Raw genomic sequence first — 19,942 nt, 5'->3', positions numbered from 1 at the left:
TGGACACAACAGCCCAGAAGGCTTATCTTACACCAGACAAGCAATTACAACTGACTCAATATTTCAAGACAATGGCAACAAAGACCCAATTAACTGCAAGAAAAATTCTGCAGGCTTTGGGCTTCATGGCATCTTGCATTCTGATAATACCATTTGCAAAATTGCATATGAGGAAATTACAATGGTACCTAAAAAGCGTATGGTCTCAACACAGCCACAGCTTGGACACAGTGATATCTCTCATTCCCTGCCTTCAGCAAGAATTTCTATGGTGGGCACAGGCATGTCACCTCAACAAGGGTCAGCCTTTCACCTTGCCCCCACCCAGGCAAACTATCACAACAGATGCTTCAGACTATGTCTGAGGGGCTCACATGGCAGGGCAATGCATTCAAGGCCTATGGACTACAGAACAAAGAAAACTGCACATAAACCAAAAAGAGATGCTAGCTGTACAGAAAGCTCTGACAGCCTTCAAGGATCTACTACAACCTGGACAACTGGCAATAAAGACGGACAACACCACAGTAATGTGGTACATAAACAAACAAGGGGGCACACATTCCTACCCTCTTTGTAGGCAAGCAATAATCTTATGGAACACAGCTCTGACCTACCAAGTCCAGTTACAAGCTCACTTCCCGCCAGGACAGAAAAACACATTGGCAGACGACCTAAGCAGAAACATCAAAGATCCCCACGAGTGGAAGCTAGACCCACAAATATTTGCAATTATAACTCAAAGATGGGGCCTACCAAATATAGACCTGTTTGCCAGTCCTCAAAACTACCAGCTGACAAAATTTTGTACAAGGACACTCCACCAACAAGCTTGGAAAGTGGATGCTCTCTCCTTCAGTTGGAAAAACCTGACAGCATATGCCTTTCCACCATTACCTCTTCTCACAAAGGTTCTTTTGAAGGCCAAAAAGGAGAAACCTCGAATGATTCTCATAGCCCCAGACTGGCCACGCCAGCACTGGTACCCACTATTGAAGAATATGGCTCACAGTCCACCATGGATATTGCCTCAAATACCTCATTTGCTCACACAGCAAGACAAGCAGATTCTACACAGCCAGATCAAAACCTTAAACCTGGCTGCATGTCAAATCAATTAAGCAGCCAACCAGCCCCTCTTTCACAAGCAGTACTGGATGTTATTCTAGAAGCCAAGAGGCCAAGCACCAGGAAGGCTTACACGGACAAATGGAAAGGTTTTCTGCTTGGAACCAAGCTAAAGGCCTAGATACAACTCAGCCGAATATGCCTCACATTCTGCAGTATTTAGCTGAGATGTTGCATAAAGGACTTTCCTTCTCCTCAATTAAAATCCATGCTTCAGCTATTTCAGCTCACTACGACACAAATCCACCTTTATTTTCAAATCCACTCCTAAGGCAGTTCCTCAGAGGGGCAAAAAACATTAGACCACCTAGAAGAGCTCCTACACCTACATGGGACCTCAACTTTGTTCTGGAAAAACTAACATTGCCTCCCTTTGAACCAGCTTTTTCTGCAGACCTTCAGTTCCTATCTTGGAAGACTGCCCTGCTCCTGGCAATAACTTCTGCTAGGAGAGTTTCAGAATTACAGGCACTTATGGCAGTGGAACCTTTCCTCATTTTTCATCAGGACAGAGTTTCTCTACGAACTAATCCTTCCTTCATGCCTAAGGTGGTTTCCAGCGTAGCTTTAAATCAAACCATCCTTGTACCCACTTTCTTCCCCAATCCACAGAACAAAGGTGAGAGACTCCTACATTCCTTGGACATTCACAGGCAGCTTCGATATTACTTGGATAAAACTAAATCTTTCAGAAAAACTGACCAGCTCTTTGTTTCCTATGCTACAGTTTCTCAAGGGAGGGCCATTTCCAAGCAAACCATTTCTAAATGGATAGGCCATTGCATACGATTCTGCTATACCCATCATGGGAAACCAGTTCCTCCTACCATTAGATCCCACTCTACCAGGGCAACAGCTACCTCTACAGCCTTTCTCAGGGGGGTTCCTTCCAAGGAAATTTTAGAAGCTGCAACGTGGAGTTCTGTACACACCTTCACCAAACACTATCACTTACCTCTTTATTCTAAGTCTAGGGCAGGCTTCGCCACTGCAGTTCTGCAGGGACTCATTGCCTCCTCTAACCCTCTATAATGCCTCCACCCTACCTTAGCTTTGGGACTCAACCCAAGTGTGATGACTGCAGCAGTGTAACACGATGAACATAGTACAGTTTTGTACCTACCATAAATGTAGATGTTCGAGTGTTCACCCTGCTGCAGTCCAGGTTACCCTCCCTCCAACCCCTCTGATCTACTGGCTAAACCTATGCCATGCCTTACTGATGCATTTGCTTATAGCTGAAGGGTTTTTGTGTCTGTACAGTGTTCTCACTTTTTGGTACTGATTTGGATCACCCTTTTGGGGGCACCTGACATCTGGGGCAAGAAAAACTGAAGAAAATGGCGTTGGTTGCAGTATATGTACCCCTGGCACAATGACGTCAGGGATGAGGCGACAGCAACTGACGTCGGACCAAGACTTTGGAAATCCGGCCGACTGCGGGACCGCCTGATGACAGGATAACCCAAGTGTGATGACTGCAGCAGGGTAAACACTCGAACATCTACATTTATGGTAGGTACAAAACTGTACTTTATTCCTTTTGGATGTTCTTGATACCAGAGGTCTTTCACAGTTGACCTTATTTCCTATCAGGTGTGGTATTTCATCTTTCCTCAGTCAGTCTAGACAATTTCCTCATTTCTTGCTGTGGCACAGTCCAGAAGTTATGCATTTTCCATACCACAATCAGTGGTATTTTCACCATGGATTATATGAGTTCTGGAAGGTCTTCATCTTCTGTCCCCATGGTTAAGAAGGAATATGACTATACCACTCAGACTCTGAGTGAGTTGGTAACTGTTTACTTTTCTGCCACCAGTCTGCTAATCTTTTGTTAGCCAATGAAATCAAGGGGGTGTCCACTACAGGGGTGGCTGGTTTTCATTATATACTTTTGTCACACAGTAATTTTGATCTCCACTTCATTAGTAGAGTGTCCTTTGGAAGATCATTGCTGCAGGAGCCCTCCCATGCTTGCATCTGACTTCTGGTCCATGTCATTAGGTCCTTGTAGATGCTGCTTAGGATTCTAACTAAAATATTGATTCAGTACAGAGAGTCTGTCAAAGTAAGATATAACAGGTGCCAGTGCTTCTCATGTCAGATTGTCTCTGCAGTGATACATGTTTATCCTTACTCCATCTTTCTTATGTTAAACCTTTTTGTATTTCTCATTTGCTTCATGGTCTGTTCCCCAAGAACTGGGGCTCTTGGGATTGCACACTCCCCATATGTCTGACATGAGCACACTGGGCATTGGTTTGCATGCACAAGTACTGGAGCTGCAGATCAAGGAAAAGATTCGGTACTTAGAGGACATCTGGAAAAATAAAATGTCAAGACACTACCTGATACAAACCAAGAATACTTGCATAAGTCATATCCATCCCCTTGCTTATGTTTTGTTCAGGGGCATCAATTTCCCATAATTACTATCTGTTCCCCTGTGGGCAGCTGACTCCCCTTTCAATCTTGCTGCAAATGAGAGGGATTTTTTTGTTATGTTTCACCCATTCTGTTCCCCACTTGTAGTTGATTTCAGAAACATTAAGGTGATTATAAGCAAGGGCACTTACTCACATCCCACAGGCATCTTTGTTGCTGGGGCTGTTTCACAGGCACTTAGGTTTGTAGCAGTTCATAGCAGAAGTAACCTTCCAAATCCATAGTGATGTCTCATCCTGCACTGCTGGTAAACTTAATACAGGTGTACTGCAAGGGTATGTGCAAGGACGCTTTCTCTCCTCTCTCTCTTTGTTAATAATCTGCCCCTAGAATTACCAGATCTTAAATTATTAATGTATACAGATAATATCCTGCTCCTCCAATCTAGTACTAGCCACTGTAACTTGCAAACCAAGTTGTGGGACAATTTTAGTCAGTTATGCACCTTGTCCACTTCCAATAAACTACTCATTAACCCTAAGAAAACTAATGTCATAATCTTTGTCTCAGCCAAGAAATTGCCCACTCTACCTCATCTCCTCTTAACCGACCTTAATGGGTACAGAATACCCAAAGCCACTGGACAGAGGTACAGAGGTACCTAGGCCTAATACTTTACCCCACCTTTTCCTTTACCATAAACATAGATTTTGTAACTAATAAAGCACTTGTTCAACTAAAACTATGTTACACGATCATTTACCTCCTTTCACCCTCTGCTTACAGGACTATTGATAAAAATATTTTAATACTCAGACTTGAATATGGCCTTCCTTTTCTTGTTATGCATTCAGCCCGCAATGCTCAGAATACAGATTGCTGAGAATAAAATTGGCAAGGTAATTCTGTTAGCAGACCCTCAGGTACACTATTGCAGTTTGCTAAAAAAAATATATACAGATGACTTTCAGTGCCTCAGAGGGCCACTTTTCTTCTAAGTACTGTAATTTACAAGGGGCTAAAACATAACCACTGCCCCGCACCCCCCCCCCCAAAGAGTGAAACTACCTTTACAAGATAACCCTTAAGCACTCAGAAGTACAAAAGACAGCATTTTGTCTTTAGTATACCCTCCATTTAAATCTGCTGTTGGTGATAGAGCCTTCTCTAGACTGGGACCTGCTACCTGGAATCATCTACCTACAGACATAAAAATTCCAGAAACCAATAAAGTCTTCAAAGATGCACTTAAAGTGCAATCCTGCATCTGTCACCTTGACAATGGTTAGGCAATTTATCATATCATGAATAACAGAATGCATTTAATACACTTTTCTCAGCCACTTAATGTGGCATGTTATACACAAATATTTCATGTATATAGGAGTTTAATTATATGAATGATCACACTGTATTTTATGCACATCTTAGAAAGCAGATTTTGTACATATATATGTACAAGAGTGTGTATGTGCATATATATATTTTTTTTTTTTTTTGTCCCTGCACTACTGTGACTGGATGTTTTAATGTTACTCTATCCACATTCAATCTTACTATGTTCTAAATTTTGGTTTGTGTTCATTTTTCTGTATAATATCTTTGATTTGAAGGACAGTGATGTAAAGGGATGATGAAACTGGGGAAGCTCAAGAAACAAGGAGAGGCTGTGATTTTTGGTTGCAGATCCTTAAGAAGAGTAACAATAGCTATACAAAATATTATGTTCATAAAGTAGCAGAAAGTATTCTAAGAAGTAAGCCAACAGGGGAATGGAGGAATGGGATTCTGCCAGTAGGGATGGTGCAATTAGGGTCACAGAGAATAGGCAAGAGAAAACTGGCAAAGAAACCAAGGTATTCTGAGCAAATATTTAAAGAGAGAGAGGCAATAAAATGGAAAGAGGCCAATAATTCATTTGGACTGCAGACTAGAGTTTGCCTTCCCTATCAATGATTGATATCAGAGTATAGACAAAGAGAGAGAAACAGGGAGATCCTAAATGAAAGACCAGGACTGGTAGAGTTTTTTAGTAGAATCTAGAACAGAAAATGTTGTTAAAATGAATAATTAGAAGGGCATATAAAATATTGCATGATAACTATAGGAATCAGTCAGAGGAGGTTAGACTGGATTAGGAAGAGAGGTTGGATTAGTATATTAACAGAAAAAAGAACTAGAAGTGGGATCTTTAGTAAATGGTAGAAGCAAATTTCGTAGAAAAAATGGGAAATGTGAGAGCAATACATGTAGAATAATATTTTTAAGGAGGAATGAGGTTTAAGGGAAGGCAGGAATTAAATGAGCTATATAATGCTTGATGGAAAAAGACTGGATAGATTATAGATTATGTATATATTTGCAACTGAAAATATGTCAGTGTGGTTTGTTTTCATGTATATAACTGTATGATTACCTATGTCTTAAGTGATAATTCAGTAAATATGTTACTTGTTTAAAAAAAGAAAAAAGACAGTGATGTATTTTCTCCTCTTTCAGCTGGGACCATGACTGAAAAAGGTCATTAGACCAGTCCACTTATCTGGTGAACAAGTAGTAAATAAATAAATAACCTATGACTACCCCAGAAAGTGATGAGCCTGCAATTACTGCTTATTTCCTCATGGGTTCTGTAGCATCAGCTTCTGTAATCTCCAGAAAGGGAGTTTATCCCTCTGTACCAGGAAGTCATCCAAGTATAACTTCTTAAAAAACAGTTACAGATATATAGCATCACGTGTCTTCTCTGCATGGCTGAGTACTGAGCCAGTTATTTTTTTTTTCCTTTTTTGGACCTACACTGCATGCTTGCATAATGTTTCTTTCCTTGAGTTACTTAATTTTCTGTTTCTCTTTCTCATCCTCTCTCATTTTTCTCATTTTTTAATGTACATGCACTGAAAGGGTCTATATTAGAACATCGAAGTTTCAAAACTTCGGATGTCCTGATATCAACATACAGAACAGCAGATTTTTTCCTAGGGAAAAAAAATTGCTGTTCTAAAACACATACACACAACACAAGCACACCAAACAAACAGCAATCCACACACATACACCTAAAATCTTACACTAAACTGTACACACACCACTAACTATCCACTTAACCGTAACCCAACCCAAACCCTAACCCTAAGATCTATCACTATCGCACATTCACCTCACCAGCAGCCTAACCCTAACCCTCACGTCCACACAATTGCACACTTACCTGACCCGCACCCTAACCCTAATTCACCTAACCCACCCTAACCCTCACGTCCACACAGTCGCACACATACCTAACCCGCACCCTAACCCTAACTAACCTAACCCGCACTCAATTGCACACTTACCTGAACCCAACCCTAACTTTCCACCACAGCGCTGAAAATACCGAAGCAACAGAAACGGATAACTGAATTCTTTCCCTAGGAAAAAATTTGGTTTTCTGTTGCTTCGATATTTTCAGCTTTCGCTGAATAGGTTTCGACATTAGAACATTCAAAGTTTTGAAACTTCGATGGTCTAATATAGACCCGCACTGAAATCCAGTACTTTGCCCTCGTAGACCCTGGGGTCCCCTTCAGTTTGCTGACATTCCAGAATGCTGACAACCATATTGCCAACACCATAAGTTCGACATTCAGAATGCCGACAATGCAGAACTGGCATCTCAGTATAGTGCGGAATGGAAAGATTTCCATTCCTGCTCTGTAGTGCGATTTCGGAGTTGGTATATTAAAGTTACATGGGGTGGGGGGTGCTTGGGGACGTAGCCCCCCTGCTAACAGTTGAAAGGAAATTTTATTTTCCTTTTCTATGGACCTCTCGCAATGTCGGCATTCTGAATGTCGATCATATGGTGTCGGCCATATGGTTGTCGGCATTCTGGAATGTCGGCGTTGTGTAGGGGATCCAGACCCTGACATGCATCTCCCTAAATTATTTTAGTTGCCATCTTTTAAACTTCTCCACCCTTAGTTGCCCTTTCCTGGACATCTTTATACTGCATGCATCCTTTCTGAGTTGACCAGCAGTATTGCATTTAAATATTCTAGACAGTCTGTCACCAGATTATAGCATTATTGAGGAAAAAAATAGCATGCATTAATTGGAGTAAAGCAGAATGTGCAAATTGATTCAAGTAAATTTTCTGTATTTGTTTGCAAGTTTTGAATGTCAATTAAATGTTCTTTTTTGAAGTATGCTAAATAAAAAGTACTTTATAATATCACCTTATCATTTCTGTTTTTCTCAATAGGGATCAGCATAGAGTTCCTGTGCTTGCCACGTTCAGATGAACCAATGGAAAGCATAATTACGTGCTTACATGCTTTGAGAGCACTGCTGGATGTTCCTTGGCCACGTTCTAAAATGGGGAATGATCGGGTAATCTTTTAACTGGAAAAGCTTATAAAAACTGGGTGCTTAGTTCAGTGGTTCATCTGTTGAAGACAAAATAAATAAAATGGGGTGAGATGGTAAATACTGGACTACCAGAAAAAAAATTAGTAAATCAATAAAGCAGTAGTGGTAAATCATGTACAAGAAAAAGCAGTTTATAGTATGAAGTACTACTTCAGACTACACAGTTAGATCAGAAGTTTCTTTTATGTATTCTTACATAATGACATTATTCATCATTCAAGGTCAAGTGTATTTTAGGGCTTATTGCCTAAGTATTTGCAGTTGCAATCTCAGTAGCTCAGCATGCAGCACACTCACCTTTGGAGCAGATGGTTGTGGGTTCTATTCCCAAATTAGAGCATTGGATTAATTTTCCAATACTGACACTGCAGTACAGCATATTGGAGGTGCTGCTTTCCTGAGTGTGCAGTCCTTCCAGTGAGATGTTAAACCAAGACCCCACCTGCCTGAGTTGGTGGTAGCTCAGGTAAATGTAAAAGATCCCATGGTACTTTATAGGAGGTTACTAGGCTAACAGCCTTATAGCCTTTACAGGCCTAGCCATATGTATCCCAAGTTGCCCCAGTTGTCAATGATTAGGTGAGTGAAGTTTGCAGAGGTGAGGGTCTGTGGTAGTTGATACTGACTTCCTCTGTCCAGGAGGGACATGGGCACCACCCCAGGAGTGAATTTATGGTCACCCTTCCATTGATCTAGGATGCATTGAAGAGGGTCAGGGAGGGGCTTTGTTTCATGTGAACTGGAAGCTTGCTCCAGAGACGTGGCAGTCTCTGGGAGATGTATCTATCTCTCTAGCATAACCTGTTCATATCAGAGACTAGGTTAAGATCCCTGGAGTGAGTGACCCTCGTGCAGTTTGATTTACGAATGTGTAGCATTTCCTTCAGGGCCGGTCAGAGACTGCCCTGTAAGCTAGGCACAGGTCAACCCTTAGCGACCTGTAGGAGACAGAATACAGTGAAAGGGCTTTCAATCTTTCCGCATAAGACTCGTTTTGTGTACCCTGTAATTTCTTGGTGAGAAACCTCTGTGGTCTCTCCATTTGTTGCAGGTGTCTGGTGAGGTACATGCAAAAGGGAGCATTGTACTCAGTTACTGATCTGATGAAGGCCGAGTGTAATGGAATTACAACATCCTTAACTCTAGATGCGATTCCTTTACTTGTAAGATGTGACACGTAAATGGATTTCTTTACTATTGTGGATACTTGGTGGTCAAAGTTCAGGTTGCTATAAACTTGAGTACACAGATCACATACCACTGGGTCTACACTTCGGTGGGTGTTGTCTATAATGTAATTAGCAATGATGTCAGCTTTCCCAACAGGAATAGTAATGTATTTTTTTGCATTTAGCTTTAATCCATGGCTTTGGCACCAATCATTTGTCTGCAATAACCCTGTATTAACATCATTGGGGGACTCCGTGATTGCACCCACTTTGCAATTGTCAATGAACTTGGTCAGCTAGAGGCCATCCAAGTTTGCCTAGACTTCTGAGAAATAAATTCAGAACAGTAAGGGGCCCAGCACAGAACCCTGTGGTATGCCACTGGTGACTGGTCTTTAGCTAGAGGTGAAATCGCTTTGACAGTATGTGTCCTGTCGGTGAGCCAGTTGGCTACCTGTCTGGTAATGTAGGGGTTAATTCCCAATCGGGAGAGTTTCTTTATAATACCCGAGTGGGGGATTTTGTCAAATGCATTGGCTAGATCATGATAGGCAGTATCAGGAATTTCGAGAGAGAGAGGCTATAAGGAAGATGAGATCAAAGTTGTATCCAGAGAGAATAATAATCTCAGGACAAGTAAAGGGAAGCCTTATTTTTCTAATAAGAATACGGTTACAACAGGTAATCCTGGGGAATTGTTGAACTAAATCGACACTACTTATACCAGTGATGTGAGTTATGTCTGTGACATTGTCAGAAAAACTGGTTGATTTTGACTATAGATGAAGAAATCAGGAAGATAGGTGGTGAACACCCCTCTTTTTGCTTCAGAAACAGTCCTAATTTAAAGAAATGGCTTTGTTATGGTCCGAGATTACACACTGGTATAAAATTGGAGAGAACTGGCACATTTCCATGCTGCTCATGTAAAGCATGCAAATATATTTCTAACAAAAACACATTTGTACATCCTGTGTGCAGCAAGATACGTATACCACATCTATATGCAGATTGTAGAACCAAGAATATAGTGTACACAGCAACCTGTGATACGTATTTATTTATTTACTTATTTATTTAATATTTGTTTACCATGAAAGTCCAACTTGTAATTAGCCAATTTTCAGTGGAGGCTCAGGGAGAAATGCTCCAGATGCATGTCTTTGTAATTGTTATAGTTTTTATGTTGGAAAAACCCAAAAGGTTATTTAAAACAATGAGTGAGAAGGTCACTGAAAAAACAGTCAGTAAAAACAAAATGAAAACTCCAGCAAAGCTAGAACTTCCACTGAGTGACGTGCCAAACCTCTTGTACCAGAGGCACATGGGATATAAAAAAATGATCCTTATGAACATCAGGTGTGAAAGTGTCCATTAAAACGATGAAACAAGTCATGGGCATTCAGAATTGCCAATTAGCTGAAACACCTGATGTTCATAAGGATCATTTGCATATATCCCATGTGCCTCTGATACAAGAGGTTTGGGAGGTCACTCAGTGGAAGTTCTAACTTTGCTGGAGTTTTCATAAAAGATTATTTAAGGAATTAATTTTTAAACATGTGAGTGACATCCAACTTGGTGGTAAGAATGCACTTGCCAGACATATTATCTAATGATCATAAATTTAATTTTATGGCACTTCTGATATTTATGGTGCTTCAGATAGAGAAGGAAACTTTAAGAGATTGTGATATTACCCACAACACATAAATTGCTGAGAGGAACTGGATCACTACTTTACAAGCATATAAAATTCCAGGATTAAATGGGAGTGTCCCACTTGGACCTGCGTTGAAGGGCCACAGGCTCCTACAATGATTTCATTGGCTAATATGCTTTTAAATGCTTAATATGGTAGTTTTTGAATTGGATCTGAAGAAACATTTTAATATGAAAGTGCTCATCTGTTTTTATTCTTTTTTTATTAAAGTTTATTCCTATAGCCATGGTGGTCACACTGTTAGTTGTTTTTCTAGTTACTTGTAGTGTTCAATGTAGACTTTTAGCTGCTGTTGGCGTGTTTTTCCTTGATTTTTGCACTGTTGTTGTTCCTGTTAGGTCTGGTCAGAGAAGTGATAAACTGGGTAAAATTAAATAGATTGATGTTTGAGGGCAGAATGTTGAGGCAGAGGTCTAGCCAGTTGATATTTACATCATCTAAGATAATGGTTTCATTGTTGATATTGTTGGATATCCAGGCAAGGATTTCCTCCAGCAAGGGTATGTTGTTACCTGGGAGTATATAGAGGACTATGATGCATAGTTTTTAGTCATTCATTTTAAGGAAGGAAATAAGAATTTTGGCATTGGCAAATTGTGGAGTGGAATTTGTATGGGGAACCATCCACGCGTGAAAGTCCGAAATTTTGTTACAAATGCTTTGTAAGTTTATAGTGACCACATTCAAGGATTTAAGGGAATTGCTGGTATTAGGTTGTGCAGGGATAGTGATTGAAGTGGGCCCAGGATTAGGGTGGACATCTCCACATAGAGGTAATGTAATTAGATGTGTTAGCTGAGGTTTTATGATGGCATTGGTAAAGTAACCTTGTAGGTTGTTGGTGTAAATGTGGGGCACAATGAATTGGCTGTTATTTTTAGTGGGAGTATTTTTATTTTGAGTAAGAAAATGGGTTTCATTTGATAGAAGCTGGGAGATGTGTCTGAGTACCTTTCAGAAGGGTTGGATAGAAGAGATTTGGTTGTGAGTTTGGGGGGCAAGGAAATAGGGTTCATAGCTGTGAGGTATAATAGGGAAAGAAAGTGTGGAGAAAAGTGAGAAAGGAAGTATGAAAGTGTAAGATGGACACATTGTAGGGAGATTTTTGAGTTGAGGAGGTGTGTAGTTGAGTAGTTTTAGAAAGGGTAAGATGGTAGTGTAGTGAGTGGATGAGGTGAAGTAGAGTGAAGAGAGAGATATAATAGTGAGCTAGATGGAGAAGTAAATGGTTTACTAGTTGGATAGGGTAGAGTTAAGTAATGCATGGAGAGATTATTGAGGTAAGGTAGAAGGATGGGATGGAAAGGTAGGGTGTTAATTGTGTAGACGTTAGACAAGGTGAATTGTACAGAAATGAAAAGATAAAGTGCATTAATTAGACTGTAGACATGATGAATTAGTGTAGGAAGAAGGAAAGAGGGGTGTGGAGGAGGGAATGGTGAATTGTGATAGGTGGGAGGGGTGGTAGATTAGTAGTTGGAGTGGTGATTTTCTGTTGGGAGTGGCAAGTAGTGGGAGGAGGGTAGGTCCATTTAAGTTTAGGTGTAGTAGGGGTGGGTGGGATTTGGAGGTGGGGTATGGGAGAGAAGCGAGCCTGAGAGTAGTGGGTTGGACCCTTGTCGCGGCTTTTGAGAAGCCACAGAATCATTCAGTAAGCCTGTTAGTGTAAATGTGCTAGGCTATTTAATATCAAAACTACCGTTAGTAGAGTAACAATATAGGCAGGAAGAGGATTCTTCAGTCAGCAAACTTTCATAGGACTTATGCCTTAATAAGTGGAATACCATTATTTAAGTTTTAGATGTTATACTACAGTAGCGTACTAGTTGACTAAGCATACATATGATCGCAGATCTGGGAGGGCTGTGCATGCAGTGAGTACATCAATAAGAAGGAACAAGCACTGTGTTTAATATTTATATTATGAATGGTTGAGCAGTCAAGTTTAATTAATAAGGGTGATAAGGAGTTAAAGGAAATAGATTCTGCAAGGGTCTGTCAGTGCAGTGACCGTTTTAACACCTCTGCAATGGTGTGGGGGGAGGGGACTGTCACTTCCTCTTGGACTACAAACGAAAACCCTGAACAAAGGCCTGTGGTTTAGCTACTTTTCTGGCTGTAGCTGGATAACTTTGAAGTATAGTGTAAAGCAAGCTCTTAGCCAAACATAAATGAGGGTGATTAGAGACAGAAAAGAAGTAGTCCGTTTACAGAATGTAAAGAAAATAGCAGTGACCCACACAAATCCCATTATATATCAATGGCATGGGAATTCTCAGTTACTTCCTTATGTCTGGCAAGAGTTATACAAAGCATTATGGGAAAGAGAAAGGGTTGAGGGAGAACAAGATCATGTTGATACATCAATCCCCACTGGTATCCATGTTGTGAGAAACAGGCTAAAATTACAAATAAAGCACTTAGAATGATTTTGAGGTTTTTAAAATAGGTCAAGAAATAAAGTTAGAGTGAAAAAACATTTTTTTTTTAGTTCTAGGGTGGAATTTTCCTTTAAGGGGAAAGGGATGGGGAAAACTAGCTAGAGACTGTGATGCATTGTGGATAACTTTAAGGTACACAACTACTATAGTTTATCACTCCACAAGTTCAGAAATGTACAGTAGATCCTTAACTGAAACGGTGCTGCAAGGAATCTGCTGTTGTTAAGCTGTTGGGAGGGTTAGCTGGCTTCAGGGAGTTTGTGAATGAAAAGCGAGCAGTCTTAGCACCTAATAAAGAAGGGAGAACATGGAGAAAAGAGGTTAGAGTTCTATTGTGGTTATAGTTTGAAGTTTAATGTGGATGAAGAGTACTGAAGCTAGGGAGGAAAGTAGTAATGTTAGAACAGAAAGATGTAAGCAATAGGTTCTAGACAGTGTAGAAAACAGTAGGTGAGGGATTAAAGTTGGGACGGTATGCTGAGAGAACTAGAGATAAGGGGAGGAAAGAGAGACAGACATGCAGAGCTAACATGTATGGATAGTACAGCAGATAGGAGCAGTCACAAGGTAGACTGTTAGAAGGAAGAAAAAAACAGCAAACACAATGTGCTTGGAGAAAAAGTAATTTAAGTTTCCCCTCACAATAAGCTCTACAAGTGAAACACACAAACATAAACAACAGTAAAAACAGATATTTCACTAGTGCAAGAGCGTATGCTTAACAGACTATTGATTTTGTAGCATATATAATTAAACACTCTACATCAGAATCTATCTGTATTTTGCAGTGACTGAAGTATAACAAGCAATTCAAGTAGGAATTTATGTGTAGTATGAAGATAAGTTCAGAATTTATGCTGTATTATCCTAGTTAATACCAGTAAGTCAAATCGATACTCAGTACAACAATTTCTAACAAACAAATTCAGTATCATGCAGTCATTGTATATAATGTAGTGAGGCCAGGTGGAACACAAGTTATAGCTAACAAACAGATTTGCAGTTGTATAAGGAGACTCCATGAAGCATTACAATATTGATACAGAAATAGCATTCACTACCTTTTACACGTTTTCAAAGATTAACAAAATGCCGTGTTATCACCACACATCACCGGAGGGGAAGGGCAAGGAAGGTGTAGTAAGTAACGGTGGCGTGGAACACTAGAAATGTTTTTTAAAGTGTGCAGAGGATCATGGGAGGTGGAGGAGCATATAATTCCAGTCAGAGAGGTTAGAATTCCAAGAGTACTGCAGTGCTATAATGGACCAGCTTTCTATATTCTTGTTAATAATGTCCATAATGATTCTTTCCATGGCCTTGCAGATGAAGGCAGTAAAGCTTCTGGGCCTATAATTCCCAGGGTCAGTTGATGGTACCCATTTGTGCATAGGGATTGCTGTTGCTGTCCTCCATTCTGCTGGAACATAGCCAGTTCTTATGCTGTGGTTAAAGAGGGATCCAAGTGGGCCTGCTAGGTCTTGTTTTAAGTTATTTGAAAGGCAATCTGGGATGTTGTCTGGTCCCATTGATGCCATGTTTTTGGCCTTGGAGAGCATCGAGATGACCTGCTCTCTTGAGATAATAGGCTGTGGAATGGTGGTATGTATACTTTGGGGGATGGCTGAAGGAGACAGTGGGGTGAAGTTTGCTCCAAATCTGTCAGCTAGCAGGTTGGCTATTACCTCTGTTTGAGTATGAGTGGTGCTGTCCGCAGCCAGTTCATTGCATAGTTGGGTATTCCCTTTTAGATTTTGGACATAGTTAAAGAATGCCTTTTCATTATCCTTAGCTAGAGAGGCTATTTTTGCTTTGTAATTAGCTTTGGAGGACTTGCCAAGATCTCTAATTTGCTTGTTTAAGCTAGAGAGGGATTTCTTCCTCTGCTAATCCAGTTTCCTCTTGTTCTTGGACATTAGTTTCTTTCTTTTGTTGTATAGCCTGTTTATACTAGTGGTCCATCAGGGTGGCTTGTTTTTATTCGTAAAAACATGGTTTTAATCCGGTCGCGTACTTCTGATTCTATACAACTGCTTAAGTGGTTATACAGGTCATGGTGTAAACCACTGCATAGGAGTCCATGTTATCTGCATTCCAGGGGGCTTTGAAACTACTTATAATACGCAAACATCCAAGGTCCGCCCAGACTCCAACTGGCTAGATACCTGTAAAATAATAAGGCAAAATCCAACCAGTTCACACCACAATAAAATATACTTTAATGAAAAAACAGGCAGAGTAAGCACTTTCATTTTTTACATAAAACTTCATCAGATTAACTCAGCTGCCATAACAAATTATTTAAAAAGGTGATCACAAACCATGCGACAGCCAAGCCCCCAACCAGTCAGCTCAAATACAAAAAGATAGCAACCCAAAATGACATTAAAAAAAAGGCATCCAAAGGGAACATGAAACCTCCTAAAAATTACACATCAATCAAACAAGAACAGAAATAAAAGTGATATTATGATTATCTTTCCAGAACTTTAACCATCAACAAGCAGCTAATAGAAATATGATCATTTAACCCAGGCCAATTACTGGCATTAAAGTAAAGCTGCCAAAACAATTCCCGTTTCTCTAAATACAATGCCCATGGGCCACCATATTCATTTTTTCAATAATAGCAAATTTAAAATCATGTGTAGGATTCTCTACAATATGTCTTGCTAATGCGTTTGATAACTTAGCATTTCTTATATCATTCACATACTCTCTTACACAGTCCTTCAACCTACGTTCGGTCTTACCAATGTAGTAAGCAGATCAAAACTGGTATATGGCAGCGTACACAACCCCCATTGTACAACAGTTAAATGTACCATCCAATTTCAAATTTGTATTTTTAATTCTAAAACCATCACAAACTAAAATCTCAATGACAGAAGGCGCAAGACCCGCATTTTGACATGCAGTACATATTAGGCATGCCTAAGGTACATTTAATGGATTTATTGCCAAATTCCTTAGTAATGCCTTTTAAATTAACTCCCCTTTTATAAATAAACATTGATCTTTCACCCACCTTCTCAGCTATACCTTTATCCTCCTGAAAAATACACCAATTCTTCTAATAGCTTAACTTATCAGCATTAAACTGTTTAATAAATGAACTGTTATAGAGGGCTTTGTGTTCATGTCTTGATGAAGCTTTACTTTCACAAGACTCCTATTTGTGACCTCAACACAAATGCCTGTACTAGAAGCCTCAATCTCATTATAATCATGGTCCAATAAGGGGTGGTAGAATGCTCTTTACCTTTTATTTAATACTTTGTACATCAAAAGATCCACAAATGCATTAGGGTAACCTCGTGCTAAAAACATATTTTTAATGGTATCACATTCATCTAAAAAATCATCAAATGAGGATACCATACATGCCACCCTGACAAACTGCCCTTTCACGACAGCATGTTTCCGTGTAAGTGGATGAAAACTCATAAAATGTAAATGACTGTTGGAAAATGTAGGCTTACAATAAATTTGTCAACAAAATCTCCTAAGCAAGATATTTTTCCTAAGCCGTACATCCAAAAATGCAATACATTATTCATTAAATTCAAATGAAAAATGCAAAAAAATTGTGGTCTGGTTAATGTACTTTACAAACTCCAGTAACTTATCACCAGTATCATCCCAAACAGGAAATATATTGTCTAAATGGGTATAACATTTACAGGCACACCAGAATTTTGACCCAAACATAAACTTCTTTTCCCATTGCAACATAACTATATTGGCGAATAGGCCCCCACAAGAGGAACCCATCACCACCCCAGTGCATTGTACATAATAATTCCTTTCGAACATAAGAAAATTATTCTTTAGAACTAACTCTAATAGAATTTTGTAGGTGTTAATCGAATCCTGTATCACTCCCCTATCAAAAAAGTATTCAGTGAACCAAGATAAACCAGTATCATGAGGGATAACAGAATGAAGATCCTTAACATTAGTTATGATGAAAATCACTGGCTCATCAAATTCCAGAGCATTAATTTTACTCAAAAAATTCCAAGAATCATTACAAATGAGGGTTTTTTCATGACCAAATGCTTTAGTTTTAAATCCAAAAACTTAGCACAGGGGTAAGTTATAGAAACCCTGGCATCCACTGTAGGTTTCAAAGGTGATTGATGCAAAACCTTGTATTTTTGGGATGTCAAAGATAACAGGGACTTTGGGGCCCTCAATATTTAAATAACTATATTCATCCAAATCAATGTGTCAATCAATAAACATGTCTTTTAAAAATAATCCTAATTTTCTTATATGCTGTATTGACTTCATTTAGGGATGAAATTTCGTACATAACATCAGACAACATCAGACGCATTGTTCCAGCCTAGTCATTACCATCCATAATAACCAGCCCACCCCCTTTATCAGGCTTCATAAATCTAAGATTGTGTCTACCAAGTTCATGTAACAACTTCCTACCATGTAAGTTTATAGACGCATGTTGTCTCCTTGATTTATGTAATTTTTCACAAAAATCAAGGTCACATATTTTTCAAAACACATAACAATCGGATGAATAGGAGGATTAAATAAACTCGAAATCCTGAGGGGATCATATTGTCAAATGAATTTCCAAACAGGAGCTTAAAATTAAATTTTCGAGTATATAATTTAAGATCCATAAGAACATGTACAAGATTTGCTTATTTAGAGGGAATAAACGTAAGGCCACGCTCAAACAAATTGTCACAACTGGAATCTATAAGATGAGATGAAAAATTGTATATTTTAAATTAGTGTTCTGTTCACAATAATCAAACTGGTTGTAAGTCACAACCTCTTGAGGTACAGAAACACTATTTCCATCTGGGGTTCCAATGATTGCAGTTCTGACAAGACTGACCTCTCTGCTGGGGATGAACTGATGCAGGCAGTATGATTAGAGTATGCATGCCTATCATGCTGTAATTTCTTAATTTTCTTCAATTTCCTTGACTGAATTTTTTGGTCGAGTCTTGTAAAAATGCATGCACAGTCAGTTTTATATTGATCAAAAACTGAATCATGAGTTATTACATTACCCAAGGCTTTGACTTCAGCCATTGATTCACCAGTAGCCTTGGTGTTAAATTTTACAAGAAGCTCCATTAATTCACACCCATGGCGGTCAAATCTATTCAACAAGTCATTGTGTAATGGTGAATTCTCAATAAGCCACGTGGGAAACCTCCATGTGTGCAACCCCTTAGGCACATGCTTCTCTTTAATACATTCAGTAAAAAATGAATTCTCTAACTGCATCTTTATTTTCAATAGTTTGTAATCAAAACTACTTATACCATCACTTAATAGGAGGTACTTTGTCTTAGAAAAATTCTTAAGCAGTTTTGAGGTTGATGGGGTATCTGGTCTTATAATTATGTCAAACAAGACTGATATATGGTCCAATCTTACCAGGGATGACATCACACGGGTGGTGGGGTGCAGTGCTCTCCCATGTTAGTGAATACTGTGTCCGGGACAGTTGAGCCTTTTGTGGGTTTGCTGACTAGCTATTCCAGAGCATTTGCATTGACAAAGTCCAAGAACCTCTGAGGCAGCATGTTTGTGGTTGTGTGTTTCCCAGTCGATAGTAGGATAATTAAAATCACCCACGAGTATGGATTTTGGGCTATATGGCAAGTGACTCCAGTAAGTCCTGGTATACAGAATGCTTTTCCTGTTTTATGGTGGAAGACCTATAGCTAGCTATGATGTGGTAGGGGGCTTTGCCTATAGTTAGTTGGACATGGAGTAGCTCAAGAGAGTCTACTGTTTGATCAGTCTTGAGGTGTACATATCCTTAATGAAGATGGATAAACCTCCTCTTTGGTTCTTTCATGCTCAGTTTATGGTCTGAATGTATGGAAGGCATTGTAGCCCTGCACAGCCAGGGTGGCTTCCGCTCCTTTGAACCATGTATCAGTGACTGTACAGACATCAGCAACTTTCAAAGTGAGGAATTCTTCCAGGGAGTGCAATTTGTTGTTTAGACTCCTAGCAATAAGCAATAGTACCTTCAGTTGATCTAGAGAGGATTTTGTTATGTTGGGAGGTTGGTTATTTTGACACTACCTAAAATAGGCACAATAGGGGTGCCTAATGCCTTTGCCAGTGTCTGAAAGCTTAGAGGAGATGGGTGCAGACCATCTCTGGCAAAGCTGCATGGCCTGTCAACCACTTCTTCCCAGACTGACAGATATTGGATCCGCTTGGACTGACACCAGAAACTAAGACAGTTGTTAAAGTCAGTCATTTTTTGTTTGCATTGTGCATCATCTTTGGAGAAAGTGGAATGCTGCTTAAAGCTAGGCTTATACCTGCCTATGAGAGACAGTCTCAGAGCTCAGTCATGTCTCTCTTCGTATAGTCTAGTGAGGTATGTCTCATTTCATTCACCTCCACATGGACTATGACAGACTGGTGCTTGCAGTTAAGTGACTTGACAGATCTTGGCACCTGAGAGTTAACTGTAACCCACTCCTTTTCCAGCCTGGTGAAGGGAACATGTGTGTGTCTCACATTGGAGTCACCTATGACCAATACATTAGCTTTTCTGGTGTTATGCCTTATTGGCTTATTTGTTGAGACACTGGTGTGTGTGTGTTATGTGGTTTTTTTTTTTTTTTTTTTGCATTGTTATATGTGTAAGTGGTTTCCATTTGGGAAGCCTCTGA

At 39.6% G+C, this 19,942-nt stretch overlaps 1 protein-coding gene across 2 annotated transcripts in view; it reads left to right on the top strand.

Annotated features, from left to right (window-relative positions):
* The window catches only part of HEATR5A (HEAT repeat containing 5A), a 2,570,019-nt gene that overhangs the window by 2,197,355 nt on the left and 352,722 nt on the right, over nucleotides 1-19,942 (top strand). For both annotated transcript variants that reach the window (XM_044073826.1, XM_044073825.1), the window contains one exon: nucleotides 7,760-7,887. In XM_044073826.1, coding sequence (XP_043929761.1) covers nucleotides 7,760-7,887 — 128 coding nt within the window. The remainder of the gene's footprint in view (nucleotides 1-7,759; nucleotides 7,888-19,942) is intronic.

This window comes from Protopterus annectens, chromosome 6.part0, assembly GCF_019279795.1.
Source record: "Protopterus annectens isolate FY-2018-M chromosome 6.part0, PAN1.0, whole genome shotgun sequence".
NCBI lineage: Eukaryota > Metazoa > Chordata > Ceratodontiformes > Protopteridae > Protopterus > Protopterus annectens.
This window is presented reverse-complemented; position numbering and strand designations above follow the sequence as displayed.